Source organism: Lithobates pipiens, unplaced genomic scaffold, assembly GCF_037356315.1.
Source record: "Lithobates pipiens isolate NorthernLeopardFrog02 unplaced genomic scaffold, aLitPip1_a1.2 Scaffold_16, whole genome shotgun sequence".
Taxonomy (NCBI): Eukaryota; Metazoa; Chordata; class Amphibia; order Anura; family Ranidae; genus Lithobates; species Lithobates pipiens.
The window spans coordinates 377,134,502-377,150,758 of NW_027507748.1; the positions used below are offsets into that span (position 1 = coordinate 377,134,502).

General features: G+C 42.9%; 1 protein-coding gene across 3 annotated transcripts in view; it reads right to left on the reverse strand.

Moving 5' to 3' along the window:
- The window catches only part of TMEM120A (transmembrane protein 120A), a 48,671-nt gene that overhangs the window by 11,413 nt on the left and 21,001 nt on the right, over nucleotides 1–16,257 (reverse strand). For all 3 annotated transcript variants that reach the window (XM_077482188.1, XM_077482186.1, XM_077482185.1), the window contains exons 2-9: nucleotides 15,049–15,167; nucleotides 10,416–10,529; nucleotides 8,975–9,034; nucleotides 7,779–7,874; nucleotides 5,654–5,743; nucleotides 4,364–4,429; nucleotides 965–1,026; nucleotides 767–859 (exon numbers count right to left, since the gene is read on the reverse strand). In XM_077482188.1, the coding sequence (XP_077338314.1) occupies nucleotides 767–859; nucleotides 965–1,026; nucleotides 4,364–4,429; nucleotides 5,654–5,743; nucleotides 7,779–7,874; nucleotides 8,975–9,034; nucleotides 10,416–10,529; nucleotides 15,049–15,167 (700 nt within the window). The remainder of the gene's footprint in view (nucleotides 1–766; nucleotides 860–964; nucleotides 1,027–4,363; nucleotides 4,430–5,653; nucleotides 5,744–7,778; nucleotides 7,875–8,974; nucleotides 9,035–10,415; nucleotides 10,530–15,048; nucleotides 15,168–16,257) is intronic.

Below are 16,257 nucleotides of genomic sequence, written 5' to 3' on the forward strand. Positions count from 1 at the left end.
GCTTTAAGTAGTGGATGGCAAAAGTCTGTGTTCCTGCTTAGCAGAAACAAAAGATCAGCACCTTCCACTCTGACAGAATAACAATCTGCCTTGTGTACATGAGCAGATTGTCGTTCTGCTTCTGTACTGTGTAATCGGTGGACATAGAGTCTGCGGTATGCGCCGCTGGGCTCCTGCTGTGTAAAATCACAGGAGTGTGTGTCTCCAGTAGCATGTACCCCAGACCCAGAAGCATCAGACTACGTACTAGGTACATGATCTGGCACAGAGTGGCTGCCCTGCCGCAGCAAATGTATGTGGGGCAGTCCGCAAGCGTTTAAACTGAATGGGTTACTATTGTCATTTTTTTGGGGGGGGGGGGTTTAATCAAAAGGCAAGATTTAATCTTAATGTGTTACTAAACCAACAACAGTAAAATCAGTCTGTATATGCAGTAAAGTATGCTTGTTATACTCACTGTGGAACCTAAGGGGTTAATCCTCCACATTGTGTAAAAAGGCTGTTTAATCCTGTCTTCTCTGATTTTATATGGAACTATTGCCTGGTTACCAAGACCTCAGACATACAATACAACTCTAACCATTTTATATAGACTGTTTAATAAAAATGTATAGAGACTGAAAACTCTGCTGTTGTGCCAACTTGCATCCACTCAAACCCGATGTTCACTATACCAAAGCAAATCTTCACCTTCTGAGTTTAGGTCTACTTGTCCACCAATATTGATCCAAGTTATTTGGTTAACACAGGAGTTTCTTCCACCTACCCACTGTAAGGTCCATGTTATGCCTCTCTCCAAGAGCCCGTAGTCTGTACAGACAGCCACTTTGGTAGTAGTATTGTAAGAACTGAACAAAACCTGCAGGAGCAAAAACAGCTCAGAGAAAAAAAATGTTGACACAGACTTCACAAATCAGACAAAACAAAGACACACGCACAAACACATACCCAATGTCACACCTACTTTGATACATAGAAAATGAAAGGAATTGGTTTCTGAAAATCTGATACATTAATCCATCTGGCCTAAAAGAAAATAAAAGCAGTATTTTTTTAAACTGACAAAATCTAAGAGATATTAAATCTTTACCTCATTTGCCTCGAATTTTACAGTCATATTTATTGAAAGGTACTGCCATTTCATCACAGGGGTGGGAAGCCAGTTAGATTTGGGGACCTTCAAAAACAGCCCATGACAACCCATTACCCTTGGTTCACACCTATGTGTTTTTAGTGCGTTTTGCAGAAATGCACTACAGTCCATTTAACATGGTTTCCTGTGGATCTAGTTCCTATCTGTGCATTTTGAGCTGATGCAATTTTTGGAAAGTGTCAGTGACTTTTTTTCCCCAGCAGAGTGCATTTTGCGTGTACTAGTCTTCAATGGACCTGCACCAAAAACGAGTTGCATTTTTGTGATGGGGTTTTTTGCTAATAGGAAAGTAGGACAGGTCTGTTCATGGAGTGCGACTTTGATGGAACTTTACATTTTGGCACTCAAATAGCATCAAAGATGTGCAGGAACCATTATGTGCCCAAAGTCATGTTACAGTTAGGGTTAGCGGTAATGGTTAGGGTCAGCATTCTAACCCTAGCAATCACTGCTAACTCTGAGGCCGCGTACACACGGGCGGACTGTTCGCCCAACTTAGTTTGTCAAACAATCCGACAAACAGTCCGCTCAAAATTTGCATGAGCGGACTTGACCACACACGATGAACGAACAGTCCGCTGAAAGCGTGCGCGATGACGTGAACGGCACGTACGACGGGACTCGAAAAACGACGTCCTATACACTGCAATGCAACCTTCGGCGTGTAAATCCTTTCTGAGCATGCGCGGAACTTAGTTTGACGAACAAGCCTACACACGAGCGGACTGTCCGCTCAAACCAAGTTTCAGCGGACTGTCTTACGGGAATTCCGAAAAGCTTTGTTCGTCAGACTGTCCGCTGAAAACTGTCCGCTGAAGCCCACACACGAGCGGACTGTCCGCTGAAACACTGTTCAGCGGACAAAGTTGGGCGAACAGTCCGCCCGTGTGTACGCGGCCTGACTCTAACCCAGAGGTGTAACTAGAACCATCAAGGCCCCGGTGCAACAAACCATGATGGGGCCCCCCTGACCCCCCCTTCCACCCAAGCCCCAGGTATCCAATTTTGGGAGAGCATCCATGGACATCCTCCCAGAACCCTGCCTCCAATGTGTCCCCTGGGACGTGTATCCAGCACAACCATAGCGGCCCTTTACCATGTGATCAGCTGATCACATGTAAACAGACTTGCTGGTTATTGGCAGCCCTTTCCTCACATGCTGTGTGTGAGGAAAGGAGAGGCAACAATGTCAGTAAATAGTTTACACTGATAACTAGTACCCTGATCGTCAGTGAAGCCAATGCGTTCACCCTTCTCGCAGAGCACACACAGGGGGAGAGAGTCAGGGGGTGAATGAACAGACCCTGAACAGACAGATGTCTTCTCTCTCACACCGTGCAAGAGAGGGCGGGGGGTGGGGGGTCTGTAAGGGAGGCAGTATTTGATAGAACACACTGGCTCTGAGCTGTAAGAGAGATGCTCTCAGCTCAGAGCCCTGCAACTAGCAACCACGCTGGGCCCACCCGACAGTTGTGGAATGGCAGGGCCGGGTCGCAAGTGCAACTGTTGCGACCCTGGTAGTTACTGCTCTAACCCTAAAATGCGACTTTGGACACAAAGGTTCCTTTACTACTTTAAAGTGACTTTGATGCTACTCGAGTGCCAGAGAGTGTAAAGTCACATCAAAAGTCACACTCCATGAACACAACTGTCCTATTAGCGAAAAAAATAATAATCCATCAAGACGTGTAAAAAATGAAAAATATGCTGGAAAAATGCATCAACCACGACCTGCATTGATGTGAACCTTGCCTTATAGCAGAACTTAAGTCAGGAAGCCAAAAACGCCTAGCAGGCAGGGCTTTTGGCCAAAAATGTACCATTAATAAAATGCAGACAACTTTCAATGTTACCTCAAATGCCCCAGGACCCTAAAGTCTAAGAATTTGGAAAGCAAAGTAGAACATTTTCTTGAAGTGCAGTGGCACTTGTATACAAGAACACTTCACCCAACAACACTGGAGCTATTAATTCAGCACATCTACTTATAAAACTTTTTTTTTTTTTTTGCACTGGTAAAAAAGTGCTACTACTAATATTCCAGAGCCATTTCATTTTTGACAATCCTGAAAACACCATGCCAAAATATAAACTGGCTTATATTTCGCAGTAAATGGCAAATAGTATTTGAGAAAATCTTAGGCCGGCAAGTATGCAACCACTGTTGCAATATTCAACCTGCACACTTTTCTGGGTGAAAACCTTGCTAACTAGTGAAGCCAAAAAATAAGGCGGACAGAGACCTAACAATTTCTAGAAAAGGTAAGAAATGGCAGCTTAAGCATCCACACTTTTATGAGCTATGTAGCTGTTAGAACAGGCATTGGAGGAAGTCTGCTAAGGCAGAACAACTATCCCGACTACCAGCCTACGAAGTAGGCATAGGGGTTGATTTACTAAAGGCAAATGTACAGGGCACAGCAAGCGCAGTTGCTCTAGAGTTTAGTAAATGAGGTGAAGCTTCACTTTGCAAAGAATACTTAAAGAGGAAGTAAACCCTGATGGGTTTACTTCCTCTTTCATTCCCTGCAAAGGCAAAGCATAATGGACTACTATGCATCGCATAGTAGCCCATTATGTGTCACTTACCTGACACAGGAGCCAGCGATGTCACCGCTATCCCCTATAGTCCGGCGCATCCATCTTTTCGGTGGTGTCTTGCAGCTCCGCCGCTGTCATTCGGCGGAGCCGCGATGACGTCACTCCCGCGCATGCGCACGGGAGCCGACACGCGCGGCAGCTCCGTTGTTGGAAATGCATGCGCCGTAGACAGCGGTGCCTGTCTTTGGGCAAATATCTCCTAAACCGTATAGGTTTAGGAGATATTTCTTGGACCTACAGGTAAGCCTTAATCTAGGCTTACCTGTAGGTCAAAGTGGTTTGTAAGGGTTTACAACCACTTTAATCACCTGAAGGGAAAAAAACAAAACAATAAAAACAGCATTTTTGTTTGTACATGATTGAATGATAGGAATCAGCAGAGCTTTCCCTCATTTCAGAGCCTTCCCCTTAGACCTAAAGCAACTGCACTTGCAGTACACCGCATATTTGCCCTTAATAAATCAATCTCATAGCCTACAGTAAATTATCACTCTATGTACTCAAATATTGAGGCATGATCCCTAAAGCACATACTAGTGGTTGACTTTTTACTCTGAAGTGTAAAAGGTAAAATCCAGTTTACCAGAGGGCTGCGATATGTGAACTTACCAGGTTAACATGACACCCGAGAGGAATGTGGATATATAATGGTTTAGGACCCACCAGCCTTTAATTCTGTAGAAACAAACATAGTAACGTTAATTTACATAAAGCTTTCACATATCTCATGAAGCACAAAACTCTGCTACCCTTCACTCAGCAGGATGGCATAGGTCCATCATGTATAAACTTGACTTCTAACATGCAGACCCTATGACGTATCTTTTCATGACCAGAGGTTTTTCTTTTTTTTCCCCCTTTTTTTTTTTTTTTTTTTTTTTTTATAATGCAATTTTGACATATGTCAAGTGCACTATAAGGCTGCATTTACTGTAGTATCCAAGAGAAACCAAAAGCCAGTCTGTCAGCAACCGACTATAATAAAATGTACAATCATCGTCAGGTCCTAAAATGTAAACCTGCCAGGCATTAAAGCCCACTTAAAGAGCGCCTGGGAGGTGGAGCAGCTTCTGTATCATGTGGGTGCTGTGAATGGTTCTTACAGCTGTCACATGATTAGGAGCCTATCCTATTGGTTTCCTAGCAGAAGCCCTGACCGAGCACTGCCGGTGACAGTTCGGGCAATGTACTGAGGGCATGCATTGAGCGTCCTCTTACCACAAAGTAGATATTTGCCAGCACACCATGCTACAAGGTAGCGTCCAAACAAATTTTATTGCATGATCTCAAAACAGACCAGTGCAACATTTCGGAGCCACACAGGACCCCTTCATCAGGCATCTTACAACAAAGCCCTCTTGCTGCATATGTGCAGTGGCTGTGCATTAAGGCCCATCCTTCTTGCCATCGCATATATGCGTTACGCAGCTGGCCAGAGGTTAACCTGCTGACAAAAGTTAAATTAGAAAATGTCCTCTTTTGCCCCAAAAGGCAGACACTTGAGGATAACTATGCTGTCAGCAAAAAGCGAACTTGCACAATACCCCCATTACAATTGCCAAAACTACAGGTATCAGGGTACTCGTGAGCCATCACCTAATATCAGTTGTAATGGTTGGATGATTTACAGGAATAGTTCTAGATTAGGCTGGATTCACACCTACGCAGTTTTAGTGCTTTTTGCAGATTTGCGCTACAGTCCATTTACCATGGTTTCCTATGGAACACGTTCTGTAGAGCAAATCTGCAAAATGCAAAAGGCACTAAAACTGCATAGGTGTGAATCCAGCCTCAGAGGGCTTTTTAAAAATAAGTGGTATGACTGCTGCATTACATCCAGGTAAAAAAAAAAAAAAAAAAAAACACATATATAAGAAAACAATGACCATTTTCACTAACCTGGAACCATTATTGATTAAAATGCTTTCACGGATTGTAAGTGTGCAGTAATACCAAACCAATAAAAAGTTAAATACAGCATCACCCACCCTGAAAGACAAAACAAATACATGCATATTGCAGCAAGGGGTCATTGTTTACGACCATCACACTACATTGCTTGTACAGTATCTATCAGAATAAGACTGACATATTTGTTAAATAACTAGCCATTTTTGATTAAGAAAAAAAAAAATCTATAATAAAAAAAAAAAAAAAAAACACAAACACACACACACACACACAGCCACCCCCCTTTTAAACAGATCTTGATGGCGTCTATGATGATGTTATTCCAACCTGCTCCTCCCAATTCTCTGTGATAAACTTGGAATCCTCAGACCTCAATTCAAACTTTACCGATTCTGGTGATCAGAGACAACCATTGATAGTAATAAATAGGGGTGCAACGGATCAAAAAAAACTCACGGATCGGATCGTTCCTCGGATCAGAGTCACGGATCGGATAATTTTTCGGAACAGCAAATAATAATTGAATTTGCAAAAACCTGTGAAAATTCCACCACCATATAGTCCCCACTGTAATATCCACAATCTCCCCCACTGTAATATTGGCTAAGCATGGCTGGGTATCGCCGAGTATTGCAGGGTATGGCTGGGTATGGCCAGAGTATTGGCAGGGTATGGCAGAGTACTGCGTAATGCAGAGTATTGGCAGGGTATTGCAGAGTATTGGCAGGGTATGGCAGAGTATTGGCAGGGTATGGCTGTGACTGCACTTGTCACAGAGCAGCACTGTGGTCACTACAGATGCAGCCCACAGCATGATGCTGGTTTGTTTACAAGTGATCGCTCTGTCATTTGACGGAGCGATCACAATGTAAATGCCGTCGGGTGCACCAAGATGGCCGCAGCTTCGGAACTAGGCCGAAGCCGCAGCCTTTCCTAAGGCTGAGACTGCGGAGAGCTCTGCGGATCGCAGCGTGTGCCGACCCGAATGGGGTGACCCGTTCGGATCACAGATCGGTTATGATCCGTTGCACCCCTAGTAATAAATAATAAAAAACATGCCTCCAAAACAATTCCCACTGAGAATTCAGTGGCATTTGATAAAGATTGACAGTAGTATCCGATTTTTTTTTTTTATAAATAATCGGCTAAGAAATTGTAACCACTTTCATGGGGAAAGAAAATAGTAAATAAAAAATAGTATAGCATATACAAATGTAATACAAGTCATACTGTAATTTATTATTAAAAATGACCTTTCCTTTTCAATCTGCAGCTCTGTAATTTTCTGTAAAATGCAATGCAACATGGATACCTGGAGGGATTTACAGAATTTCCCCCAGAAACAATTCCCAGTGATTGGCTCACTTATTTTCCCAGAAATCTGCACTAAGATACATATCAGATCTTTGGCATCCCCTGCAACAAAAATGTAATTTTTTATGAGATAATCCCAATAGGAAATCACGTCTAAAAGGGATCCAGACCCTGCCATTTTCCTCATTAGAGCCCTGCAGGCGCAGCAGCTGATTGATAATTATAAAACCACTCCCATTGGATTAATTGTCCATACGGACACAACCAAACACACAGGTTTTTTTTCAGAATAACAAAAAAAAAGGAAGGAATCTGCAACAAAGATTGGTAAAATCCATGTAATGTACATAGATCACCCAGAGGGGAATGTTTTTTTTCTCAAAAGTGTAGTTATTCTTCAAGGATTAGTCCATTGGAACTGCATTTTAGTCACAAGTGGACCTAAACAAGCTTACAGTCTCGGTCTTCTTATATCCCTCCCTTACCTGAAATTTTAGTTGTGTGCATTAAAAATAGGAAACAAGAAAATGACATCCATTATGATAGCAGGATGAGGGCATATGCAAGAACAAATGTGGAGATATCAATAAGGAGATGGTGGTATTTGGCTCAGCCTACCAGAAACAACCATTTATTGAAATATTTTGGGCAAGCTGACCCAAATGAACCGTAACTTTTAGCATGTGTGACACATCAAGCAAAAGAACTAGCAATACAAGTAATTGATTAGGATCAATTTACAGGTAATAATATCCTCACTCGTACTAGTTACTTTGACATTACAAGATATTAAGCTCACCTGGAATTCAGCATAAAGCGACATAGAAAAGACAAGACCAGAAGGATCATGGTTAGGTATAGTTTGAATTTTTCATACTCATCTTTGTAAGCAAACCTGATAAAATAAAGACATTTAATGCAAATATGACCATGGACAAAAAGCATAAAGCTTAAAGCTGAAGTTTAGGTATGGCAACTTTTTTCATAGTTGCATTGGTCTGGCTTGGATCCCACAGGTATGACATACATAATTACATTGGTCCAAGCTGGATCAAGGGAACTATGCAAAAATAACCATACCTAAGCTTCTGCCTTAAAATTAACAAGGCATCAGATATATATTTATGTTGTGTACATGTATACTAAACAATGTGTAAGTGCAACACTTGCATTTACTACATCTCAGAGTACTTTGACCTTACTTTCCTGCCTTTTTCTCCAAAAGGAACCCTCTTTGTTCATCCAGCTTTAGCTGTTAGTCATTCAGCTTTATCAACTGCTTCCTAGATTAAAAAATGCTGGCTCAGAGATGACGCAATTATGAAACTCTGGCACCTGTGCAGTTCTTGGCTGTGTTCACAAATGTCTGGCACAGATCAGTCCCCACTACAGCCTCTCAGTCCTTAAATTGCTACCATAGGTGTGTGCAAACTAATGCATTAAGTTGTGCACCCCAAAGCTCAAACACACATGCCTTTCAATGCAGCCTCAGCTGTACGGGGCAGTGAATTAACGAGACGTGCTCTGTGCTGAGCAGCTTCCCGTTCATTCACAAATTGAAGCATAATAAACACAGTTTACTACGCTTTAGTTATGAATGGGCACAGTGAGTGAGTTTTCATTTAGAAAAGGAACGCACTGGTAAAATTCCCCATCCTGAAACATCCCCCGCAGCAGCTGGGGGGAGAGGAGGGAAGCCAGCAGCACAGCAGGGCCAACACAGGTGAAGCCTTGCACGTAGTGATTAGGGTGTGCCTAAGCACACCTGGCACACCCATGATTTCTACAAATTTTTATGCAAAGTTGAATTGCTGGGAGAAATGCTTCCTTGTCCCAGCAACAGACAAAAGGTACTGTTTTTGAATTATTAAAAATAATTAAAAACACATTTTCTGAAAAATTATACTGTTGTCATACATTGCGACATAGCAGGAATTTAATAAAGCAGAGTTTTAAAGATACTGAAAAAGGTCCACTAAAGTGCCTTATACTTACTTAGCCTGCTTGCTTAAAAGAGTGACATTCACATTCCCCAATACCAGACTCAGGTACAATCTGAAAAAAAGAACCAATTAGTTAGGATACATTTGCTGTTTGAGAAGCACTTCCAGTTTTCAACCTCTTTCACTCGCTTATTAAAGCTTTATTCAGGGTACAAGGAAAACAGCGGAACCACCAAGTACAAAGAGCAACAAGTTAGAACAACCAATAAGCATTTATCTTACTACAGTCAGACCAATGCATAATAGATTGTGACTGGTTGCTATGGCCTCCATATGGAACACATTTATAGGTATTATCCCATGTGTGTCTGGCATCTACTACAACATAATGAGATCACAGTTCAAATCCTCACATCAAACTTCCAAACTTCTACTGTCCTTCAAGCTTGAACTGGGGGGGGCCTCATCTCAGCATTAAAAACATGGTCAGTCATAGAAAGAAACGTTATATCAATCAATTGAAAAACTTCTCCAAGAACTGTAGCATTTGGAGGAAAACTTTTGTTTTCAAGGCCAATACACACTTTTGCAATGCAGTGCATTTATGGTAACACCTGTTAATATACCATGCATGCTATGAATCACTCTGTAATGTACTAAGCTCTGATGAACATGCAAGGAATGATTAGGTTGCCTTAACACACCGCAGCAGTGTGAACAGGCCCGTAACATTCTATAAAATTATTAGAGAACAGAAGATGGTTAAAAAGAGAAGTATGGGAATGTATTTGTTTTTGTTTTGTTTTTTTAATCATACTTTCCTAGGTGAAGGCTGCATCAGTCCCCCGCCAGCTCTAAGACTGGGAACTGAGTGATCGAACACCACTGATCACTCAGTTCTCAGAGCTCCCCGAGCAGAGAGCTGGTGACTAAGTCAACCCCCCCCCCCACTCACTGTAGTGCATGGCTGTGGAGGGGGCCAGGTTGGCCAGCTCAGGCTATCGGCGGCTTGCTCAGTGGTGTTGGCTCAGGCATGTTGGTGGATCTCAGCCATATGGTTGCAATATTCCCCGAGCCTGGACTGGCTCGGACTTCCGCCCGCTGTCTGCTGAAAATGGGACACAGGAGTGCAGAACAAACTGCCCTCCTGTGATCCACAGGAGAAGTACAGCCAAAGAAGCACATTGCTGCATCACGATCGGACCCATAAGTATTGTGGGGGCTGTGGGGGGAGCTGCATACTAAAGGTTTTTTAGCTCCAGCCTTTAGGACTTTAGGAATTTTTTCATTAAAAACCCACCTATATGTGCATCTGTACCTTTGTCTAGAATATATTTTTTTATAAACAATTGTAAATTTTTTAATTGTCAGCAACTACCTTAGTACCTAGAGACAACTTTATGGTTGTTGAATATGTATATTGATTTTTACAGACATATTATCAATATTTTTTTTCACTGGAATAATAATGTCTCCTGGAACATATCCCTTACCCGTTTTTCTTGGGTAGAAAGGATTCCATCTCAGAGAATGTTCTCTCCCGTAACTTAATGTTTTCTTGTATGTCTTTAATTTGGGAGTCCTCATTTTCTTGGCTGCCTTTAACCCTGCATACATGGAAAAATGTCAGGATCCAATCCCTAGCATATTACTTCGATATAAAAAAATAAAAAAAGTGTTCCTCATACACATACTGAGACACAGAAAACAGCACAGGTTGGATGGATTATTGTCAGAGAAATGATCTTTAAAGCTTTGAAAGCTTTCTACTATAAAGAGAAAAGACCATACAAAGCCTCAGTTGTGCACTACAGATTGTTGTAGCTACTTAGGGTATGCCCTGGGAATAGTGCAGGCAGGGTGGGCACAGGTCAGTCCTTCCAACATGACCCACTCCAGTAGGTACGCAGTACTCTTAATCTTAACATACTCACATCCTCAACTTGACCAGGCTTAAAAGATGGTACTCAGAAAGGCAGAGAGATAAAATCAGAAGCAAGCCATCTTGTACCTACTGGAATGGGTCATCTTAGAGGCTCTATGCAGTAGTTATGTCATCTACCTTGTAAAGCTGGTAAAGAATATGTAAACCTAACATTTTAAACTCCTGATACGTGCCTGCTGTACCATGTACTTGTATTAAAAAGCACCCCATTAGCTTTGTATTGCTTCCTTTGTATGAAATCCCTGGTTATCCTGCCAGCCCCTCTGCTATTCTGAAAACTCAGCCTGCTCTCCTCTAATGATCAGACCTGTCCTGACACGCTCACCCCTTTCACTGGGAAGATCAGTGTGCTGCTGCTTCTCCTCTCCCAGCTCGTATGCAGCTGAGAACAGAGATTATATGATCACTTATAAAAAAAGGAAAAAAAAAAATTTATCTTTTTTTTTTTTTTTTTATATCTATACACAAATGTTTTACCTTTCATTTCTATTTTAAAACTGAATGGTTTTTTTTTTTACAAGGTGAGGGTTTACAATCACTTCAATAAGGGCAGCAATGATTCAGCACTGCAAGAGGTAAGGGCTAGAAAAGCTATTGACTAAAAAAAGTTAAAGCCCTGTGCATGTGAGGTTAAGCCTACAACAATGGACTGTCAGTCATTCAGGTAAATTACTTCTTGGGCCTGGAATTGTTCCCTGGCTCTGGCATTAGGGCAACTCATTTATTAAGTTACTACAAGAAATTTGGCTACCTTTGCAAGATTTTTTATTGAACTGAAACAGTATAGAATAGTATAAAAACTCCAAAATGAAATTGTCAGTATGTTTGGCAGCCCGGTGTCTTGTAAAATAGTGTCCTCCATCAGATGCTGTCCCCTGTGTACTGCGCATGCGCAGTACACAGATTCCGAAAATTGCCGAGGACGAACGGCGCCTGCGCCGTGAGTCCAGGTTCTATCCCCACTATCCAAGTGGACATAGAGTTAGAATAAAAAAGAGCCGAGCGGAGCGAGGCCGAGCCCGAAGCGTGGCGAGCGAAGGTCGCCCGCGAGGGGCCCTCTAAAATTCACTACCCTATGTCCGCTTGGATGGTGGGGCTACCAGCTCCACTCACGGCGCAGGCGCCGTTCAACTTCGGAGTTTTTCCGAAGCTTCGTCTGCTCCGTACTGCGCATGCGCAGTACGGAGCGGACAGCATTTGATGGGCGGACTGTATTAGGCAGAACACCGGCACACTGTTAACAGTTTTAAATGGAATTGTTTAATTGATTCTGTTGTAAAGTTTCTTCTGTGGAGACCTTGCCAGTAATAAAACTCTTCCCATTTCAGGTAAGCCACTGCCTTGCAATTAACAGAAGAGATGTCAGCCTGTGCGTACTCTTAGGCCCCCTTCACACGGACAATTCATTCAGGTCCGCCTGTCAGTTTTTCAGGCGGACCTGAACGGATGCTCCATAGAGGTCTATGGAGCGTCAGACGTCAGCAGTGACATGTCTGCTGACATCCGACCCGCTCCGATCCGCAAAAGTGAGACGGAGGAAAAAGCTATTTTTCCATCCGTCATCAGATCGGGTCGGGTGACGACGGACACTGCGGTCCATCGTCACCCAATCTCCCATAGGGGAGAGCGGCGCTGTGACAGGTCCGTCCCTGTGCAGTGTGCAGAGACTGACCTGTCATCTTCCTGCTCAGCGGAGATCGCTCCAGCGATCCCCGCTGAGCAAGCGGATATCCACGGGGTGGATCAGCACTGATCCGCCCCGTGTGAAAGGACCCTTAGTCGGCCTTGGGCTGCCCATCAGGTCCATCAGATTGGCAGTCCAATGGCCACCTGAAAAAGCTTTGAAAGTAGGCTGAAAACACTTAATTGAAAGAGGCAGCGGCTTAGTGTTTTGCAGCCTTCAACAGGAAGTACTTTTATTGGCAGAATCCCCAGATAAGAATCCTTCCCAACAGATTTACAAAACACTATTTGCCTAAAGGAAAAGTTCACCTTTTGCATTACATGGCCTATACTGACAAAGGAGCTCCAGAAAGGGAAAATGCAGTGTGCCATTATTCAAATTATTATCTATTGTAATTGTCATACCTGTAGGACTGTTTTGGTCCCCCTAAAGACTAGCCAAAATACTCCTATTCAGTTTAGATTCCATGTTCTTGACTAGTTTTCTGTGCATGCCAGATATTCGGTGCTCATCCTCGGTATTACAAGAGGGAGCACAATTACTTGTTGAAAAGCTGTGCATTAGCGTTAAGTTCTGCTAGACTTCTGTGGGGCCACCTCCCGGCTAAGAGATGGAGGTAGACAAGCAAGCCCCATAGAAGTCTATAGGGCTGTACTGTGCAGGCACAGCCAGGAGAAGAAGCCACTAGATGTGAACAACTGAGGCAGCAGGCATCAGATCTTGGTAAGTAATCATCTATGGAGGTGGACACTTAGTTAGATTAGTTTAGGGCAGGGGTGCCCAACAAGCCGCCCGCTGAGCCCTCTGATGTGGCCCGCGACCTCCTGCTCTGTGATGGAATAGAATAGAATACTGTTAATAATAGTACGTTTATTACTAAAATCACAGTGTATACATGGGCATATATATGTTCTGCAGTGGTTAACGGTCTGCTTTCAAACTGATCCACAGAGCAGTGCACCTGAGGGTTACCTGAGCTGATCCATAGGCCCTTTTCACTCGGTCAGTCCTACCCAATTGGACCCTCCATTCACCTCTAAAGAGTAGCAGATGTAAATGGACTTGTGTCCATTTACAAACGCTTACCTCCAATCTGATCTTCAAAAAAAAAAAAAAGAAGGGAAGTAGAGTGGGCTGGCATGTACCCGATCCACTCATTGCGGCCCGCGGCCGATTACCAAGTCATTTAGGTGGCCCTCCCTCTTCAAAAGGCTGGGCACCCCTGGTTTAGGGCAAAGGGGCAAAAAGAACACATGCACTTTGCCTGAATGTGCATTCATTCTTTAACCTCTATGCAAAAAGTTGAAATCTTCATACAGCTTAAAGAAGAACTCAGGGCAAAACTTTTTTCTCCCATGCAGTGGGGCTGTCTCTGCATTACATGGGTTAACTGCTCGTTTTTATCTAGGGGATTTCACAGTGGAGATATACTCTAATCCACAGATCCTCCGAGAACAAGACCGATCCGCCCAGGTTCTGGGACCCCCCAGCACACTAGTGGTCTTGTGAATGGACTGTTCTTGATGTCATCAGACCAATAGTCCAGCTCTGGATGTGAGGACAGCAGGAACAGTCCACCGCTGGATGTAGGGGTGTGCAATTGTCTGGGGAATCGAAGGATCAGATAATGCAGCATACATACGACTGGATTTGATAGCAAAGGTCCGACGGAACGAATCCGCCGGACAATTTGATCGTGTGTGGGCTTCGTCAGACCTTTGCTGTCTAAAAATCTGACAGACTTTATAAATAGAACGTTTCAAATTTTTCCACCGGAACCAGCTCCTATCAAGAAATCCGCATATGCTAATCCGACAGACAAAAACCGACGCTAGGGCAGCTAATGGCTACTGGCTATGAACTTATTTATTCTAGTCCGGTCGTACATCATCACGTTCGAATCCATTGGGCTTTGGTGTGATTGTGTATGGCCAAGTCCGTTCATTCGTAAAGTCCGTTGGAACTCCGCCGAAAGTCAGTCGGGAAGACAGTCGGACCTAGTCTGTCGAAAAGTCCAGTCGTGCGTACGCGGTATGCGGTATAAGTATTGCCTTTCCCCCCTAGACAAAACAAGCAGTTTGAATGACAACGCGTGCAGTACGGGCACAGCGCCACTCCGTGGGAGGAAAACTATGTTCATGAAGATATGCTTTAAGTCTCCTATACTGTAACTGTAGACCTACTGCTGATTTTGTCATGTGGTTTTAACAAAGCATTTTTTCAATTTAATTCATCCCAGCTTGTGACCAGCTTCCTACGATTTTTAATCATTCCTGTTTTTCATAGCATTTTAGATCGTCAAAGCCTAAATTGATATGTAAATATATTTAAAGCAATGTTACTGATCCCAACATCTGGTGCAGGCAGAACTTTGAATATCACCGTATAATCTGAGGGGATATATGCAAGATTAGCTTAGTAATTATAACGTCATTGTCTAAAATGAACAACAATTGCTTCTGCCATTTAATTCCCATTAGACAAAGGCAGCACATACTTCTTTAATTCTAGCGATAAGTCTTTTAGCTTCTTCTTCTGACGTGTAATAGAACTGGAACACAGTGTCTGCAGCTTGGTTAATTCCTCCAACTTCTGCTTGTATGAGCGATGGGTCTCCTGCCAGATAAAACAAAAAGGACACATTTAACAAAGACCCCAAAAGCAAGCCAACATAAAAGCTGAGCTGACATGAAAAGTGTCACTGCCTAGGAAAATAATTTTTTGGACTTACATTTTTTTTTCTTGAAGTCCATTGAGAGAGATGAGAACGTACGAATTCCTAAACCGGCAGGCTAGGTTGCCATCTACAGGAGGTTTGGACACTTGCAAACCAAAATGTTACGACAGCCCCCCTAGAAACCTGACTTTAACATAACGCTATGTAAGGACTAGAACGCCTTCCTCTCTTCTTTACAGCAGGGGGAGGTATTTTGTAGACCATGGCAATAGCAGGGAACAATACTAACTTACAACAGTCCAGAGGCAGAAATTACAGCAAAGTCAGCTCACAAGATTTCTGACTAGATGAACTGTAGGTTGAACAGATAAATATACAATTAACAGCATTTTATTATAGCAGAACTAAAGAGAACAAACAAGAAAACTGTGTTGTTAGAGCTAACATACACTTTAAAGTGGATGTAAACCCTCACATATACCCAGTGAAGTGAATAGCCTCAGATGATACACAGAGATGAAACAAAACTTCCTACATAAGTTTTACATCTATATCTGCTATCTTTATCTGTATATAGCCTTTAGAAAGTACACATTGTGTTAGCAGATTTTCTCTTCCTGGTAAACACTGCAGTGAAGTCTGGGCATACAGCCAAGACAGCTGATTGGAGGAAAGACGCATACCCTCTCTCCATAGGTAGAGACTTTCAGCTCTGTCCCTTGAATAGTTCAGGGCTCTGCTAATCTATTTATAGCATTCTCCCCAATACAAAACTCTGGCTGCTTTTATCATATATGTGATGGGGAACTTGTCAGGAGTTATCAGGCCGATAACAGAAAAACAGAGCAGGAGACAGCTATGGGAGTTACTGTTTTAAAGAGAGAAAACACTTCAGATATATTTGCCCAGCTCAAATTTCATGAATCAGGTTTGCATCCACTTTAACCACTTCTACCCCAAGGACGTCATATGACTTTCAGTGGTGATATCTGAATGCCGCCTGTGCGATCGGCGAGTCAGAGAAAAAAT